Raw genomic sequence first — 16,882 nt, 5'->3', positions numbered from 1 at the left:
TATCTGCATTATAGCATCAATTTGACTACAACTAAAGGGATACAGAGTCACATACAGCTTCGAAATTACTAACTATAAATGAAAAAAGCTCTTTGTTTGTGTATCTTGGCTAAAATTTTTCATTACACAGAAGATATCAAAATTAACAAATAGGGTATTAATTTGATGTTCGAGGTCAGCGCTTTAGGACAATCATTTTATTAACGATAAAACTGTCAGCTCAGCTTTATGAGCGGTAAATTAATAAAGAGTTTATTATAAGTAAATATTTAAAGTGCCTTGTGTGTTATACTACACGATTTCTATAGTGCTTTATTGAAATGTGTGGCGATAAGAAAGACAGCTTAATGGATTTTTAATTGTATTTCAAAGGATAGCTCTGCTAATGTGTTCAGTTTTAATTGTACCTCTAAGCCGAAAGCATTGGTAAAGTTGTGAAAATGGTCCTGAAAGATATAACACCTGAGAATTTGGACGAGCCTGCGGAAGACACTGACCGCAAGTATACAGCGTATGCTGACGGGCATCGCACTAATTTTCGACGTTACCATGTGTACCCGAATGCTTTATATTTTTAATAGGTCCGAAATTGGGTGTCCGACACTTACAAAGTATACTGATATTTTTCGGTTTCTGTGTGGCGTTTATGCAACGCGTTAATCTCTCAGTGGCCATTGTGGCAATGATGGATCGGAATTCCACAAATCCAAATTTTCCGGTACGTCCATAATTTTTAAGATTGTTTTTTTATTATAACAATTATTAACTACGACACACCTGCAGGAGTATGCCTGGTCGGAGCAAACAAAGTCACTGGTACTTAGTAGCTTTTTTTGGGGTTACCTCCTCGTGCAGTTACCAAGCGGCCAGCTGGCCCGACGTTTCGGCGGTAAAGTAATGTTGCTCTTCAGTATTGGCATTTCTGGATTTCTGGCTTTATTGACGCCCTTAAGCGCACAAGTGGGCGATTGGCAATTGACATGCGCCTTGCGATTTCTGCAAGGTTTCTGTCAAGGTTCCATATATCCTTCGACGCATACGCTTTTAGCCCAATGGGCGCCACCTGCTGAACGTGGTATACTTGCAACAATTTGCTTTTCCGGCCCGCAATTCGGCTCGATAATTATATTGAGCATAAGTGGCATACTAGCCGCTTCAAAGTATGGTTGGCCGAGCATTTTTTATATTTCCGGTGGTTGTGGCTTTATCTGGTCTTTTGTGTGGTTGCTATGGGGCGCTGATTCACCACGTCGTTCAAAACTAATTACAACAAAGGAGCGGAATTACATCGAATCAGCATTAGCAGTGATTTCTAAGAGTGAGAATAATTCCACTGCAGCTAAGTTATCAACACCTTGGTTGAGCATTTTCACATCGGTGCCGTTTTGGATGTTAAACATCCTCTGTTGTTCCTACCATTGGGGCTATTGGACATTGATGACACAAATACCCTCGTACATAAAGAATGTGCTTGACAAGGATATCCAAAGTAATGCCCTGCTCTCTGCGCTACCATATACTGCTAATCTGGTACTTGGTCTATGTTTCTGTGTCCTTGCTCAGGTACTGCTGTCAGCGAAGGTGTTGAGCATTAATGCTAGTCGTAAGATATTCAACACGATCGGAATGTGGATACCGATGGTGGCCATCATTGCGCTAGGGTTCGTCGACGTCCATAGAGCCGATTTGGCCGTTATTCTACTAACTGTAGCTGTGGGCACCAACTCAGGAACATTTTTGGGTGGATTTGTAAATCATATTGACTTATCACCGAATTTCGCCGGCACACTGATCGGCATTACAAATTTTGGCGCTACTTTGATGAGCATTATTGCACCGTTAGTTGTTGGAGTCATTGTGACAGATACGGTGAGTTTGTCAGAAATAATAGACGTTAATAAATATTATATTTACTAATACGAGTACCAATTACAGACAAACCCCAATCAGTGGCGTTTAATATTTTACATTATGGCAGTGTTCTATTTTATTGGCAATTTAGTGTTTATAACTTTGGGTAGCACTAAATTGCAGCCGTGGAACGAGCCAGTAAAACGAGGCGCCAAAAGTGAGCATATCAAAGATCGAGCAGTTGCAGGTGACCTAGAACATATCTAACCTAGATTCTTATTTAAATTGCTTTTCAACAAAACGCGGAATGACGAAAGCAAGTGTATTGGATTTAGCAAACAAACGGAGACTGTGCATAATGTCAATTCGGAATGTCATGAAAAAAGTATTAGATATGAAAATAATAAGTTATTTGTTGAACGTTTTTTTACTTTTATTTGATTTTATTTTTTATTTTTTATACTCTTGCAACATGGAGCTGAGACAATAATTCGACAATCGGCGTGCCGCCGTTTACGTTTAGGGGAACCTGCTCTACCGATTTCAACCAAATTCGATATGTTACGTTCTTCTAACATTTCTACGTTACAGTGCGAAAATGGGCGAAAACGAACTGCAACCACGTCCCCTTCCCCTATATCACAATTTTAAATTCCATCTGATTTTCTCACTTTCTAGTATGCAAATGAAACAAAAATTATTGTATCGGGATAAAACTATGCAACAATAATAACTGTAAAGTATGCACCTTTATGAGTAAAAATTGTCCAAATCGAACGGAAACTGTTTAAGCCACTATTTACCGAATATGGGAATCCCAGTACATATAGTTGACTTTTTATAGAAAATATCGTTCAAAAGTGTGAGATTTCTGTATGTCAAAAATAGGTTGTATCGGATCTATACTTCCCTTAGCTATTTACCCAATATAAATATGTGAGTAAGCTTAACCTAGTCCCCATATAACTAATATCAGGATTTTCCAACAACATGGACTGACTTTACTCCATATGATTGGCGATTGGTTTGATTACTCCACCAGATAATTAATGTCCTTCTTGCCATATCCTCGATATTAAGCTTCCATAAAAGCTTCCTATCTAGGATGGTCCCTAAATACTTCCCCATATCTACATGCTGCAGGCGGATGTTTCCCATCTGCACCGATCTCCTAGTAAATAAAACCATCTCAGTTTTATTTGGGTGAAAAGCGAGGCCTCTTCCGGCTGCATAATTAGTTACGACGCCGAGGCATCCTTGCATCTGCTCTAGAGCTCCAATTTTTGGAGTGCCCTTACATATTTCGCCGATTACGCGCACTACTCTAATCCATCACGTTCAGTCTGTCGCAGAGAAAACTAAAAATAAGGTGTTTGAGCCCAAAACCGCCCAGAGCTGTTTTAACAGTTTCCGGCAAGACATTTTTGAACGCTCCCTCAATATCTAAGCCATGATCCGACTGGGGTAACGCTGTTCTAACCTTTTGTGGGCTAACCCATCGCCCATAATAAAAAATTGGTTCCCTAAATTGGTACCCTATCAGATTCTACCAAAATCCTAACAGAGCTAATTCTTTTCATAGTATAACTCAAAAGCTAAGGAAGAGTTCAAGAGTTGAAGGTTCGAGATCATTTAGCATTATCCGACCAACTTGGAGGCGAACTGCAGTCCATCTCAAGATTGCCTCCAATATATTGTAGGCACAAATAGTTTTGACATATGCGTTAAAACTAAACACACAAATTTACTTGGCTATTAGCATTTTCATCCTTACCCAATGTATCAAACAATTTATGTCTGCAATTCGAAATGTTCTTCAAGATTTAGTCAAAGCACAAAACTTAGCTAATGTCTTGCTACAATCCTGTAATAACAACGCTTATAACGAAGAGATCTATCAGCTTTCTAAAAGGCAACGTAGTACTGTCAAAATGTACGCAAACACAATCTTGAGCTTGTCTAGTTCTAAATAAATTTAAGACTTATTACATTTTTTGTCTTTACTGATAAATTGGTTTATTAATACAGAACAATACATACAATACAATAATATACACTAACTGTTAGAAAAATCTTTTTTAAGAGAGGATACTTAACTTATTCATGATGAAAGCCAAAATCTCAGGATTATTGCATTAATTAATTAATAAATAGGGTGTCAGTTTGAAGTTTGAATTCAGCAGTATATGACAATCATTTTACTAACGATAAAACTGTCAGCTCAACTTTTTGAGCGGTAATTAAGAGTTTATTAAAAGTAAATATTTAAGATACCACGTATGTTATACTACACGATTTCTATAGTGCTTTATTGAAATGTGTGGCGATAAGAAAGACAGCTTAATGGATTTTTAATTGTATTTCAAAGGATAGCTCTGCTAATGTGTTCAGTTTTAATTGTACCTCTAAGCCGAAAGCATTGGTAAAGTTGTGAAAATGGTCCTGAAAGATATAACAGCTGAGAATTTGGACGAGCCTGCGGAAGACACTGACCGCAAGTATACAGCGTATGCTGACGGGCATCGCACTAATTTTCGACGTTACCATGTGTACCCGAATGCTTTATATTTTTAATAGGTCCAAAATTGGGTGTCCGACACTTACAAAGTATACTGTTATTTTTCGGATTCTGTGTGGCGTTTATGCAACGCGTCAATCTCTCAGTGGCCATTGTGGTAATGATGGATCGGAATTCCACAAACCCCGATTTTTCGGTGCGTCCATAATATTAAACTTTTTTTTTTAACTATAACAATTTCTGTCCACTGCACACCTACAGGAGTATGCCTGGTCGGAGCAAACAAAGTCACTGCTATTAAGCAGCTTCTTTTGGGGTTACGTCCTCATGCAGATACCAGGCGGTCAGCTGGCACAACGTTTCGGTGGTAAAGTAATGTTACTCTTCAGTGTCGGCATTTCTGGATTTCTGGCTTTATTTACGCCCTTAAGCGCACAACTGGGCGATTGGCAATTGACATGCGCCTTGCGATTTCTGCAAGGCTTCTGTCAAGCTGCCTTATATCCTTCAACGCATACGATTTTAGCCCAATGGGCGCCACCTGCTGAACGTGGTATACTTGCAACAATTTGCTTTTCCGGGCCGCAATTCGGCACGATCATTATATTGAGCATTAGTGGCACATTAGCTGCTTCAAAGTATGGTTGGCCGAGCATTTTTTATATAACCGGTGGTTGTGGCATTATCTGGTCTTTTGTGTGGTGGATGTGGGGCGCTGATTCACCGCGTCGTTGCAAATTAATTACAACAAAGGAGCGGAATTACATCGAATCAGCATTAGCAATGATTTCTAAGAGTGAGAATAATGCCACCTCAGCTAAGTTACCAACACCTTGGTTAAGCATATTCACATCGGTGCCATTTTGGGTGCTACTCATCGCCAATTGTGCCTATAATTTTGGCTATTGGACAATGATGACACAAATACCCTCGTACATAAAGAATGTGTTCGACAAAGATATCCAAAGTAATGCCTTGCTCTCCGCTCTACCATATACCGCTAATCTGGTACTCGGGCTGTGTTTCTGTGCCCTAGCTCAGGTATTGCTGTCAGCGAAGGTGTTAAGCATGAATGCTAGTCGTAAGATATTCAACACGATCGGCATGTGGATACCGATGGCGGCCATCATTGCACTGGGGTTCGTCGACGCAGATAATGCCGATTTAGCTATTGTCCTATTAACTTTGGGTGTGGGTACCGACTCAGCAACCTTTTTAGGTTATCTTGTGAATCATATGGACTTAGCACCGAATTTCGCAGGCACACTGATGGGCATTACAAACTGTGCGGCTAATGTAATGGGCATTATTGCACCGTTAATTGTTGGAGTTATTGTGACAGATACGGTGAGTATGACAGAATCAATATACGTTAATATAATATTTACTAATACGAGTACCAATTGCAGACTAACCCCAATCAGTGGCGTATTATTTTTATCATTATGGCACTGTACTACTTTATTGCGAATTTACTGTTTATAACTTTAGGCAGCACTAGACTGCAGCCCTGGAACGAGCCAGTGAAACGAGACACAAATCGTAAGCATATCCAAGTTCAAGCAGTAGCAGGTGACTTAGAGTATATCTAATCTAAATTTCTATCTAAATAGGTGAACAACAACATACTGAACGATGAAAGCATCTGAATTACATTTAGCAAACAAGCGGAACTGGAGCATAATGCTTATCCAAAATGTTATAAAAAAATTATTTGCTATAAGCGTAAAAGGTTTTTGTTTAATCCTTTTTATACCCCGTTGTTTTTTTTTTTTTTTGGTTTATTTCATTTTTTTGTTTCATGTTTGTTTGTCGAAAATTACCGTTCTTATTATACAAGTATCATATCATATTATATAAGTATGAGTCAGGTGTGATACCTATTTTATTTTTATTTGAGATAATTTTTTGTTTAAATATAGTAAAAATAACTCAAGATTATCAAATTAGATCCTTGTATTTTTAGAGTAGTTATTGGCCAGCAATAATATTAAAAGAACAAAAATCAATACGATTTTTTTTTTCTAAAATATGTTAACTTTTGGTCTGTAATTATTATATATTATGTTTATGGTCTGGAAGCCTATAACTGGATGAAAAGTTTAACCCTTAAAAATCAAGTAATTTAATATCTTGAAAAATTAACTATACCTGGTATTATCAGTTCCAGCATTTAATGTTCTGACTACGATTTTAGAATTGTAATTCTATGCCTCAATGAAGCAGGCAGCGCAGGGGAGCATAATTTTTCTACCGTATACCCTGTTATATAAAAGGTGATGTGGCCCGAACTTATATTATATTATGCGATTAAATTAATAAAATATTTACCGTTCCTTGAAAAAGAGTGTGGCTCGCTTAATATTTGATAGTGATAAGAAAAAACAAAATGTATAGCAGAAAATTTATGGTATGTACATACAAACCAAATGTCAAGAGATGTGAAGCTTCAGCACTTTTATCTAAATAAATAAAAATGTATAATATAAGAAAATAAAATGTATTCGCTTGGGCAAATACGTCACAATGTTGAATTCTTCAGGGTTATTGCAAATGAAGAAATAGCACAGTAGAGTGCAAACAGCAGCCATTTAAAAAATGCTTCGTCATTTAAGTGAGCTGACATCTTTTAAGAAAAATTTCTGTTACGTTAGAATTATTGTTTGTCGAACATATTCGTATATAGGTATGCACCCTAATGCTTATGCAAATATTAACATTTCTATTTCATAACATTTGGTTTTCGTTTAAAACATAATACTTTCGCATGATTGTTTTACTGAAGTAAGATTGAAACAAATGTTAGGTTAAAAACTGCTTAAAGTACGAACCATTAAATTTAATGGTAATAAATGCAAAGTTACATGTGAATCGGTATGAAAATTTAATATTGCAACCGCTTTTTATCACATACCTCAGTAACATAAGTACTCAACTGAATTGAAAGAAATGGCACTTATATCATCATTAGGTCCATTGTGCTTGTGTTAATCAACTTAAGTCTTCAGCAACTCAATGGATTTGGTAAAAAAACCTGATTGGTAGGATCTTAAGGTTAGGTGTCCTGTGATGACCCCGACAATATTATAAATTAAATTTTGCCAAAAGTAGCTGCCCTTGGGATTATCCACTATCAAAACTATCCTAAAATAAGTGTTTCAAGACCTGAGGAACATGTATTGGTAGGATATCAAGGATAACCTCCAGACCCTTTGCTTATGTAGTTTTCATTGCGCCCGTAATTCCTAGCAAACAGGCACATTGTACCTATTTCAGAGAAGCCCGCACTTCTTCGATAATGCCATCCATCACCACACCGCACCACATGTTAGTATAGGGCAATAGAGTCAATAGACAATCTGGGGTTGTAAACCCCACTTTGAGGCAATGGGCTGCTGCTGCAGGAGTTCAAGATTCAAAGGGATTTGGAATCTTTCCCCAGCTTAGTTTTTTGTCTAGGATAGTCCCAAGATATTTGACAGTGCTTTTGTTCACATTTAGCCAAGTCCATAACCTTTGTTCACACTTAGTCAAGTCAAGAACATTTGTTGACCCTTTTGTTTGCATTTTATGGAGTCAATGACCCCTTGGTTTAAATTGTGAGGTCAACGACCTCTTTGTTTAGGTACATTTGAGGTCACTGATCCATTTTTTTACATTTTATGAGGCCAATGATTCTTTTTTTTACAATTAGCCATGTAAGCAACTATCCTATCTCAACATTTATTACGAATCGTGTCAACATATTTTGTTTAATGTTTTAGGTATTAAGCGTGTCAATGATAGACTTGCACCAAAAGACCTGAATCTTTTGCAGAAACGACATTTCGAGTAGGAGTCGCTAATAATGTGCTTGACAACGTAGCTGAGGATCTCACATTTATCATACGCATCATTACTGGCAACGAGATTGGCATCGACGAAACTGTCTAACTAATCTAGCGAATGGCGCTCCTCCGATACCGAAAAAAGCAAAAGTCGCTGAGGCTACTGAAGGCAAGTGTATGGAAAATTGGATTAAATTTGATACGGATCGAAATTAAATATTATTTAATAAAGCGCACAACTTTTCCTCATAGTTTTATGGTCTGGCAAGAAGAATATATTAAATCGATTTAGTGGAAGTCCTCTAACCATTATATCGTTATAGAATTTTAATAAAATTGAGTGGGTACGCTTTCTTAACTACAATTTGATTTATAGTTATAGTTTGTGCAATCCGAATATACTAATTACTCTCTACGCTCCGTTATGCCGATTATAACGGTTAATACGTGAGATATTTTAGTGTCATTTAAGTGACTTCGTGGTTTGCTTACTACAGAACGTCTACGTTAAACGGTACTTTTGAAGTAAAAATTTTCCACTACGCATAGATCTTAGCTCTCGCTATGAATATAACAGAAAGAGGTGGAATGCAACTCTTCAAGTGCTTGGCGCTTCAAAGACATTTTAATGTTTACATGCTCTGTTATTTACCTACTTACTATTATATACCTATAACTATTAATATATATATATATGCCTTTATGTATATATATAATTATTTAGACAACGTGCAGGTGATAAGCGAGAGGCGTGTATGTATGTATATATAACAAAGAGATAAGTTTTAATCGTACTCATAAATATGCGTTAATCTGCAAGTCCAACTTACGGCGTTTGTGTATGTAGAAAAAAAATCGGATGCACCAAAGTAATTGTGCCTAAGTATAAATAACATTTATATGCTAAAACAAGTAAGGAAGGGCTAAGTTCGGGTGTAACCGAACATTTTATACTTTCACAACATACAAGAAGGCGCGGAAAATTCTTTTCGAACTGCAAAAGTATATCTCGCAGGTTGACTAATATTTTCGGTAAAAAGTTTACAATAGGAACTGGGGTCCATATATTCGGCATCTGGAGGCTTGAAACGTTTCAGTCCGACATGGACAATTTTTGGGCATTAGCTGGCACACCTCAAAGGCACTATTTTTGCAAAGTTTTAACCCGTTATATGACCTGGTGATTTATTTAAATACTGGAAAGTGAAAAAATCATATGGAATTTAAAATTGTATTATAGGTATGGGAAAGTGGCGTGCTTGTAGTCCGATTTCGCTCATTTTTGTACTCTAATATAGGAATGCTAGAAACTCTTTATATATAGCTTTTTCATATCTTTTCGGAGGCAAAATTTAATGTTTCTGGCGTATTTAGTTATTGCTTTATGGCGCTTTTAATAGTTTTTAACAGTTAGTTTGAACGATTTTATTAATGTTTACACTGTCTGTAGGAGTTCGTATAGGATTTACCAAATTACAGTTCTATGTCTTAATTCAGTGCTTAGTTATGGCAATTTAAAGTTTTTCGATTAACGGCGCTTTATGTGCTTACAAGGACAGATGGACAGACGGACATACACTCACCTGGACTTCAACTCGTCTAGTCATACTGATCATTTATATACATACATATACATAACCCTATATATGACTCGATTACTTCAGGTGTTACAAACAACCGTTAGGTGAATAAAACTATTATACTCTGTAGCAGCATGTTGCCAGAGCATAAATATATGCGTATTTAAAGCGTTATATTAAAGGTCTTTACCACAAAAGTGGCCTAGCTAAGTGGTACACATTTTAATAAATATGAAGTAGATACTAAATTTAAATGTTATAATAATACATTTGTGATGATAAAAGTGTTAACGTCACCCAGAGCTATCCTCTTTTATATACTGCGTTCTTCTCAAATATTTTATAATTACTACTTATTTATAATCTTCATAATGATCGTTTTGATTATTTTCTTAAGTACGCATAGTTTTCTTAATAACACGCTTCATGTACTTGTCTGTGACAGTTATATCTGTGGAAGCTGGGGTGTAACTTGATGCCGGAGAAAATTTGTAGAAGCTTGTCACTCCTCAAAGTGTTCGCACGCGCCAAATTTGGATTCGGGAAATGTCAAAAAATTTTAACTCCTTACTCTCTGTACCTGCAATTTTGAAAACAAACCGTGAAAATGGAGAAAAGTGCGAAATATGAAAGTGAGAAAAAAGGTTTGTGAAGTGTAGAAATTAAGGATAAACTACAGCAACAACGTTAGAGTTTTATTTTTTTGTATCTTTTGAAAATGAAGTGAAAATAATTAAAAAAATAAAGTTTGAAATACATAAGTAAATGAAAGGATTTAATTTTTTTAACCGGAATGCGAGTATTACAAACGTGAACAGATCAGATAAAGATTCTAAAATTTAAGAAAGTTAAAAATATCAAGTAAATTTTCAAAATTAGTTACCCCACATTAAAGGAATAAACTAAATAACTGGACTTAAATAACAGAAATAATTGTAGAAGGCCAACTGTCGCAGTTTTCTGGTTGAAAACGTTATATAATATTATCATATTAGCGCCTCCGTTTTGACCAACCTTTGTAATGCTAACTGAATTCAAAACTAATCGGCTAAGGGTTGAGATCAGATTCAGGAAGTGTTGGCTTCATAAAAGTTTTAAGTGCTCACATGAGATATGCTGCTTGGTACTGCCTAATTTATTCAAAGTTTCTAAATATCGGAAAAATATATAATATATAACTAATTATAGGGCGTTATAAGCTACTAAAGCTGCACCGACAAAATTTAGACAAAATAATTCCCTGTTATATGAAACGCCACAATGTGAAAGACGTTTTTTATCAGTTTATAACTTCAATACTGTATGTGACAAGGACCACTTTTAAGAGAGATCAGTCAGGAATTATTCGACCAATTGAACCAAATTTGATAAACAGGCTTTTGACACTTTTACACTACACTGATTATATTCGGTGTACAAATAAATGGCCTTTACGGAATTTAGAAAATCACTTGCGAATGGTTATTCCGTCTTTTCGGGTTCACCAGCCTTTTATTCGTCAAAAATTGGGGATTTATAAACAAAGCAAATTCCTCAAATTCATTTTATATAATTCCGCATTTTGCGTCATTGTCCGACAATCGAGGCAATAGAGAACTGCATACACCTGTTCTTTGAGGGTTAGGCATAACCACAAAATATGTGATTAGTAGCGCCATTTCTTAGATCGTAGAGCCTACTTAGGTGTAAAAAAAAAATTAAATCTAAAACGTATTTTAAATTTCCAGCCTCGTTTTTTGGCGCTCGTCATGTGCAGTGCTTCATGATTTTCCTAGGTTTAACTGTGGCTTTCTCGCAACGAGTTAATTTTTCGGTGGCAATTGTAGCAATGACGGACCGGAATGCAACAAATCCGGATTTTGAGGTAAAGCCACATATCAATAGCAAATTTTATATATCCACATATATGTATATTTATATATTATATATATATATTTTTATAAGTATATCTTACACCTACACAGGAGTATGCTTGGTCGGAGCAAACAAAATCATATCTTCTGAGTGGTTTCTTCTGGGGCTACTTCGTGACACAAATACCTGGCGGTCAGTTGGCGCATAAATATGGAGGTAAAATTATGGTGCTCCTAAGTGTGGGCTTCAGCAGTATTTTGTGCATGCTCACACCGCTTACAGCGCGCTTAGGCGATTGGAAATTGGTCTTTGCGTTGCGTGTGGCACAAGGCTTGCTGCAGGGTTGTATTTTTCCCTCAACACACACGTTACTCTCCAAGTGGGTGCCGCCCGAGGAACGTGGTTCGATCGGCACCTTCTGCTATACGGGTGTACAATTCGGTAGCGTCATAATAATGGCTCTCAGCGGTACTATAGCCTCGTCGTCATTAGGCTGGCCTGGAATTTTCTACATTTCCGGTTTAGTAAGTTTGTTGTGGGTTATTGTTTGGTATTTTGTGGGCGCCAGCACACCCAGCGACTACAAATGGATATCTGAGGATGAGAAATTATATATTGAATCAGCATTGGTGACGTCTACCAAACCAGAGGAGGAGCATAGACCAACGAAGACGCCATGGGTTAAGATACTCACGTCGGTGCCATTCTTAGTCATTCTAATCGCGCAAAGTTCTTTCGCATGGGGCTTTTGGACGATGCTCATACAAATACCATCATATATGAAGAATATCTTGAAACAGGATATCAAGAGCAATGCTCTCATGTCTGCGCTACCGTACCTCGTTAATATGTTCTTGACCTTTGCGTTTTGTGGCTTAAATGATTTTCTTATCAAACGGAATTTAATCAACATACGTACGAGTCGTAAACTTTTCAATACCATCGGCTTCTGGATACCGGTGTTGCCACTCATATTATTGGGTTATCTTCGTGAAGATCAAAGCGGTTTGGCAGTTGGTTTACTTGTTATCTTAATCGGTGTAAATTCGGCTGCTTACTTGGGCTTTTTGACCAATCACATTGATTTGTCGCCCAACTTTGCTGGCATACTAATGGGCGTGGCTAATTGTATGGCGAATTTTATGGGTGTGATAGCACCCCTGCTAGTGGGCTTCATCGTCACTGATTCGGTAAGCGAAAATTTAAGCTCTTTCATATATATATATATTATTTTTTGACGTGTGTTTTATTATTTTTTTTTTTTTTTGATAATTTTAGAAAAACGTTAATCAATGGCGCATCATATTCAACATAACCGCTGCCCTTTACTTTATTGGCAATTTGCTATTTATTCTGTTCGGTCAAGTCAAAATTCAGAAATGGAACTATCCCAAGGAGTTGCAGCAGCAAAGGGATCACATAAAATTCGAGCCAGTCAATGTGGAGAAAGAAGTCTACTAGAGCCAAATACTACGTATTCAAATTATGCACTGTAATGTGCTGATGTTATTAGTTAATTGTAGTATTATAAGTTCGACTAAGTTGACCCTCATAGCTTTTAAAAAGTTATGAAATATCGCATTAAGCAGAGTGTAATAAAAGTGTATGTAAATTTACTTTTGTTTGTCATTACTAAATTGACCTTCTTTAATTACTCGCATTGATTACAATGTGACTAGAGGAAAATACTTTTGAAATCAGCAAAGTACTTGATTTGTTTGATTTATGTCGTTAAGGTCGAAGCAAATTTTTTTTTTTTAGTTATATTTTTTGAGTCTCTTTCAAATTTATTTGTCACCATCTTAATTATCATTATATTGCACACAAATGGTACCGCCCAAAGCACATTATAAACAATTGTTAATATTCTATATGTTTTTGTTAATATATTTTACTTTCAATTTACCTGTTGATAATCAGCAAATTTTATAATAAGGAAGAAAAAACATAAGTTTTGACTGCATCGAAGAAAAAATAACCTTCACTGGTTCATTTCTTATAACATAAAATTGTATAAAAAGCTTTTTATCCTCGTGCGGTTTGCTGAGTAGCTATGTGCTACAGTTGTCCGATCTGTACAATTTGTACGGAGATTGTTACGCTGCTTTGAACAATAATGTACCAGTGTCAAATTTCGTGAAGATATCTTGTGAAACAAAAGACAAGTACTACACTTCTTAGAATGTTCTCTTGTAAATTTATTGGCAGTATGTTTTCATGGCTAGACGGTCTTTCTAGGCATCTTCGCTAATTAGCTAATTTCGTATTTAACATTAGGCAGATTTATGTCTGTAATGCATACGTTCTTACTGGCTTGAGGATTCGCTTGCAAAGCTGCCATTTGTTTTTTGTTTCTGTGAGTCTTCTGTTCAGATATACATTCGCCAAGGTATTTGCCGTTTTTACTTTCAGGTATTTTTATTTATTTTAGAGCTGTTTAATGTTAAGGAGGACAATTACGCAGTTCTCAAGTACCTCAGATATTTTGACGGTATGAGAAGGGGCATATTGTTGCATCTGGTTTACGGCGCTTCATAATCACTCTTGTTTCAGCGCATTTTCATCAACTTGGGTAGTAGTTGGGTCTGAAAATTGCATTGTAAATATAAATAAGTACTAGTCTCATGCATTTTTGAGGCAGGTATTTAATCGTTAGTCCATCAATTTTATTAAATTCAGGTGATTGTTTTAGTTTTATGTTCTTAAGATCTGTCGTCTGACAAGACGATTGCTGTAAATTTTACACTTCCACGATGTTTTCGATAGTGTCAATTAAGCTCGTTCTGAAAACTAAATATAAATAATAAGCAAATGCTTCGGATTTATTTTGATTATATCGTCACCGGTGACCAGAACTAATTTCTATATCCGTGTTTCACCTTGTGCGTCCCTTTGAATATTTGTTCGCCACAGGTTATGTTCAGTGTTTTGCTTAGAGATCTTGATTCTATAGATACTCAGTTGTGACGTGATTTTTTATTTCAAGCAGTTTTGACTTCAACACTTTAATTGCCCTGATTAAACTGTTTAATTTCATTAGTCGAGAGGATTCCGACTTGTTTGCCATCTTTTCCTGAGAATTCTTTTCTATTTAATTAACTTAATTCAATAAGAAGAAATGATTTTTTGACTTCCGCGTGTGAAGTGGAATGAAATACCGCTTTGTTGAATGAGGTTTGTAAACTTTTCCACTGCTAAGTCAACCTCATCGCCAGACTTAAAGGATATATCTAAGCTAATCCGTTTCTCAAGTCAATTTCTAAATGGAGTGGGCGTAATAATCTCATATGGTTTCTCCTTATGCGATGCACAAGCCCTAATCGTTTATTATTGGCGAATGATCAGAGCCCAAGCTGTTCTTATTGTAAAGTTGGTTTTATAATATAGCCTTGTAAACAGCAAAATCTAGCAAGTTTAGTCTTTTTCGAGGATCCTACATACTGGGTTTTCTAATAGAGATAGTTGAAGAATTAAACATTTACATAGCCCACTTCCTTTAGTACTTAGGGTTAGTCAGTCTTGATCCCCAAGAAGGATGCTTAACATTAGAGTTCTCACCAGCAATAAAGTTGTTACCAAGACTTTGGAAGAATATTTTGTATAAATAGTCACCTTGGTGAAAGTACACTGCTGCTATTAACTACAAGTAGATATATCAATATGCATACATTTAACTTGAATAGCGGCAGCTTATTTATTAATTATTTAATGTTCTCTCGTTTTTTGAAACTAAGCGTGTTTTTAACAATTACTGCCTCACCGTATGCTTTGTCTGACGGGTGATTAGCCTCTATACACTTTATAAACATACTGTTGTACATATACATATGATTTATGCTTTTTTGCTGAAATGAGTTTCAGAAACTAATGCATCAATGCAACAATGCATAACCTGAATAGTTTGATATTCTAACTAAGTCTTACCGAGTGCTTAAAGCACGACTTAAAAGTATCCGAAGTTGCAGTCATTTGATGGAATAGAATTCGGAAATCTGTTACTATTAAATCTTGTTTCATTCATTTGATTCATTCTTTTTCTCTTATACCAAGTTTTCGACAAATCTTCGCAAATGGCATGAAACTAAACCAAATAATACTTTTAAAGTAGAATCACGGACAACCGAATCAGTGTTTTTTATTGATATCCAAATATCTTCAAGAAATATTTTAAAAAGTACCAAACTTTTGATAAGAACAAATCTATCCAGAAAAAACAGACCTATCTTATGCAGAAGTACTCCTGATATCAGAGATCCAACAAACATGCTTAAGATCATCTGATTATCTGAAAATATATTTACCAGAAATTGAGGAAAAGCAACAAAAAACAATAATAATAATTAACAAACTTAGTCGTCCTAGTTTGGGAGTTGCTAAACATTTTATACTCTTGCCACTTTCAAAGTGTCCGAACTTCATGCCTTCAGATTCTGGCAAAACTGCAAATTTCGTAAAAACTCCAAATCCATTGTTCGATGCAATGGTTGTAGGAAGGTCTGGACTGATTGAATTGACTTTTGGCACTACTCAAGTATACCTGTGAAAAGAATATGTTTTCACGCATTTTTATGAAAATAACTCTCTCACTGCTATAAATTCTGCTAGAATAGCGAAAATATAATATAAAAGGTTAATAAAAGCACAATAAATCTGATTTCAAACAGTTTCGACATTAAACTGTATTTTTTATTGTATTATAAGTACACCTAGTTTTTCTAAGATATCTTAGTTTTTGATCGATATATGCGGTATAAACTCAGCCAAAAGATTGACAATCTTTGTGAAAGGTATATCTGAGTATATTAAGTATTGACCTGATTTAACTTATTTTTATATTTTATTTATAAATAATGCATTCTTTCCGAATTTAAATGGTAGAGTACACAGATTGATCGATATTTTTGGTAAAAAAGCAGCCAAAGGCACTAACATCCACATATTCGATATCTGTGGCCTTGCTGCGATTCAATTTTGACAATTTTTATACGTGAGATGGTTTAAATACTCTATTTGTAGAAAGTTTTAACCCGACATCTCTATTAATGCGTGATTCATAAATTCTAAAGTGAAGTAATCAAATGGAACTAAAAATTGTGTTATAGGTATGACAAGATACTGTAGTTGTCATTTGATTTCGTACATGTTGATAACATAATAGACGAGTGTGAAGGGAATTTTTTGTACCGAGTTTGGTTAAAATTGGTCCATCCGTTCTTGAGACAGAGGATTTCACCTAAAGATGGGCGCTGCCA

The 16,882-nt window shown here is 35.8% G+C and overlaps 3 protein-coding genes and 1 long non-coding RNA gene across 8 annotated transcripts; 3 read left to right on the top strand and 1 right to left on the bottom strand.

The window, feature by feature from the left end:
• Positions 1 to 347: 347 nt before the first annotated feature.
• On the top strand, positions 348 to 2,659 carry LOC106627259 (putative inorganic phosphate cotransporter). 3 transcript variants are annotated; one of them, XR_011395870.1, is made up of 5 exons: positions 348 to 498; positions 582 to 718; positions 784 to 1,869; positions 1,936 to 2,236; positions 2,330 to 2,659. XR_011395870.1 is itself a non-coding variant. In XM_014247325.3 (4 exons), the coding sequence occupies exons 1-4, from the start codon at positions 441 to 443 to the stop codon at positions 2,116 to 2,118; spliced, it is 1,464 nt and encodes a 487-aa protein (XP_014102800.2). In that variant the 5' UTR covers positions 348 to 440; the 3' UTR covers positions 2,119 to 2,287. The 3 variants fall into 3 exon arrangements, 1 of the variants encoding a protein (XP_014102800.2); XR_011395871.1 differs by having other exon boundaries at positions 400 to 502; XM_014247325.3 differs by lacking the exon at positions 2,330 to 2,659 and having other exon boundaries at positions 1,936 to 2,287.
• Positions 2,660 to 3,962: 1,303 nt separating this feature from the next.
• LOC106627262 (putative inorganic phosphate cotransporter) lies at positions 3,963 to 6,714 on the top strand. Of its 3 annotated transcripts, none has more exons than XM_070107803.1 (5): positions 4,017 to 4,345; positions 4,429 to 4,565; positions 4,631 to 5,716; positions 5,779 to 5,911; positions 5,983 to 6,714. In XM_070107803.1, the coding sequence occupies exons 1-5, from the start codon at positions 4,288 to 4,290 to the stop codon at positions 6,006 to 6,008; spliced, it is 1,440 nt and encodes a 479-aa protein (XP_069963904.1). In that variant the 5' UTR covers positions 4,017 to 4,287; the 3' UTR covers positions 6,009 to 6,714. The 3 variants fall into 3 exon arrangements, with proteins under 3 accessions (XP_069963903.1, XP_069963904.1, XP_069963905.1); XM_070107804.1 differs by having other exon boundaries at positions 4,024 to 4,349; XM_070107802.1 differs by lacking the exon at positions 5,983 to 6,714 and having other exon boundaries at positions 3,963 to 4,345; positions 5,779 to 5,961.
• Positions 6,715 to 10,212: 3,498 nt separating this feature from the next.
• LOC106627247 (putative inorganic phosphate cotransporter) lies at positions 10,213 to 13,246 on the top strand. Its single transcript, XM_014247310.3, has 4 exons — positions 10,213 to 10,420; positions 11,504 to 11,640; positions 11,741 to 12,820; positions 12,909 to 13,246. Exons 1-4 carry the CDS (start codon positions 10,384 to 10,386, stop codon positions 13,089 to 13,091), a joined length of 1,437 nt encoding a protein of 478 aa, XP_014102785.1. The 5' UTR covers positions 10,213 to 10,383; the 3' UTR covers positions 13,092 to 13,246.
• Positions 13,247 to 15,854: 2,608 nt separating this feature from the next.
• LOC118682213 (uncharacterized) lies at positions 15,855 to 16,289 on the bottom strand. Its single transcript, XR_004977938.2, has 2 exons — positions 15,980 to 16,289; positions 15,855 to 15,915 (listed from the first exon to the last, which is right to left on the bottom strand). It is a non-coding gene; the product is annotated as an uncharacterized lncRNA (long non-coding RNA).
• Positions 16,290 to 16,882: the final 593 nt, after the last annotated feature.

This window comes from Bactrocera oleae, chromosome 4 (genome assembly GCF_042242935.1).
Source record: "Bactrocera oleae isolate idBacOlea1 chromosome 4, idBacOlea1, whole genome shotgun sequence".
Lineage (NCBI taxonomy): Eukaryota > Metazoa > Arthropoda > Insecta > Diptera > Tephritidae > Bactrocera > Bactrocera oleae.
Note: the sequence above shows the minus strand (reverse complement) of the source record. Positions and strands in the feature narration are given on the sequence as shown.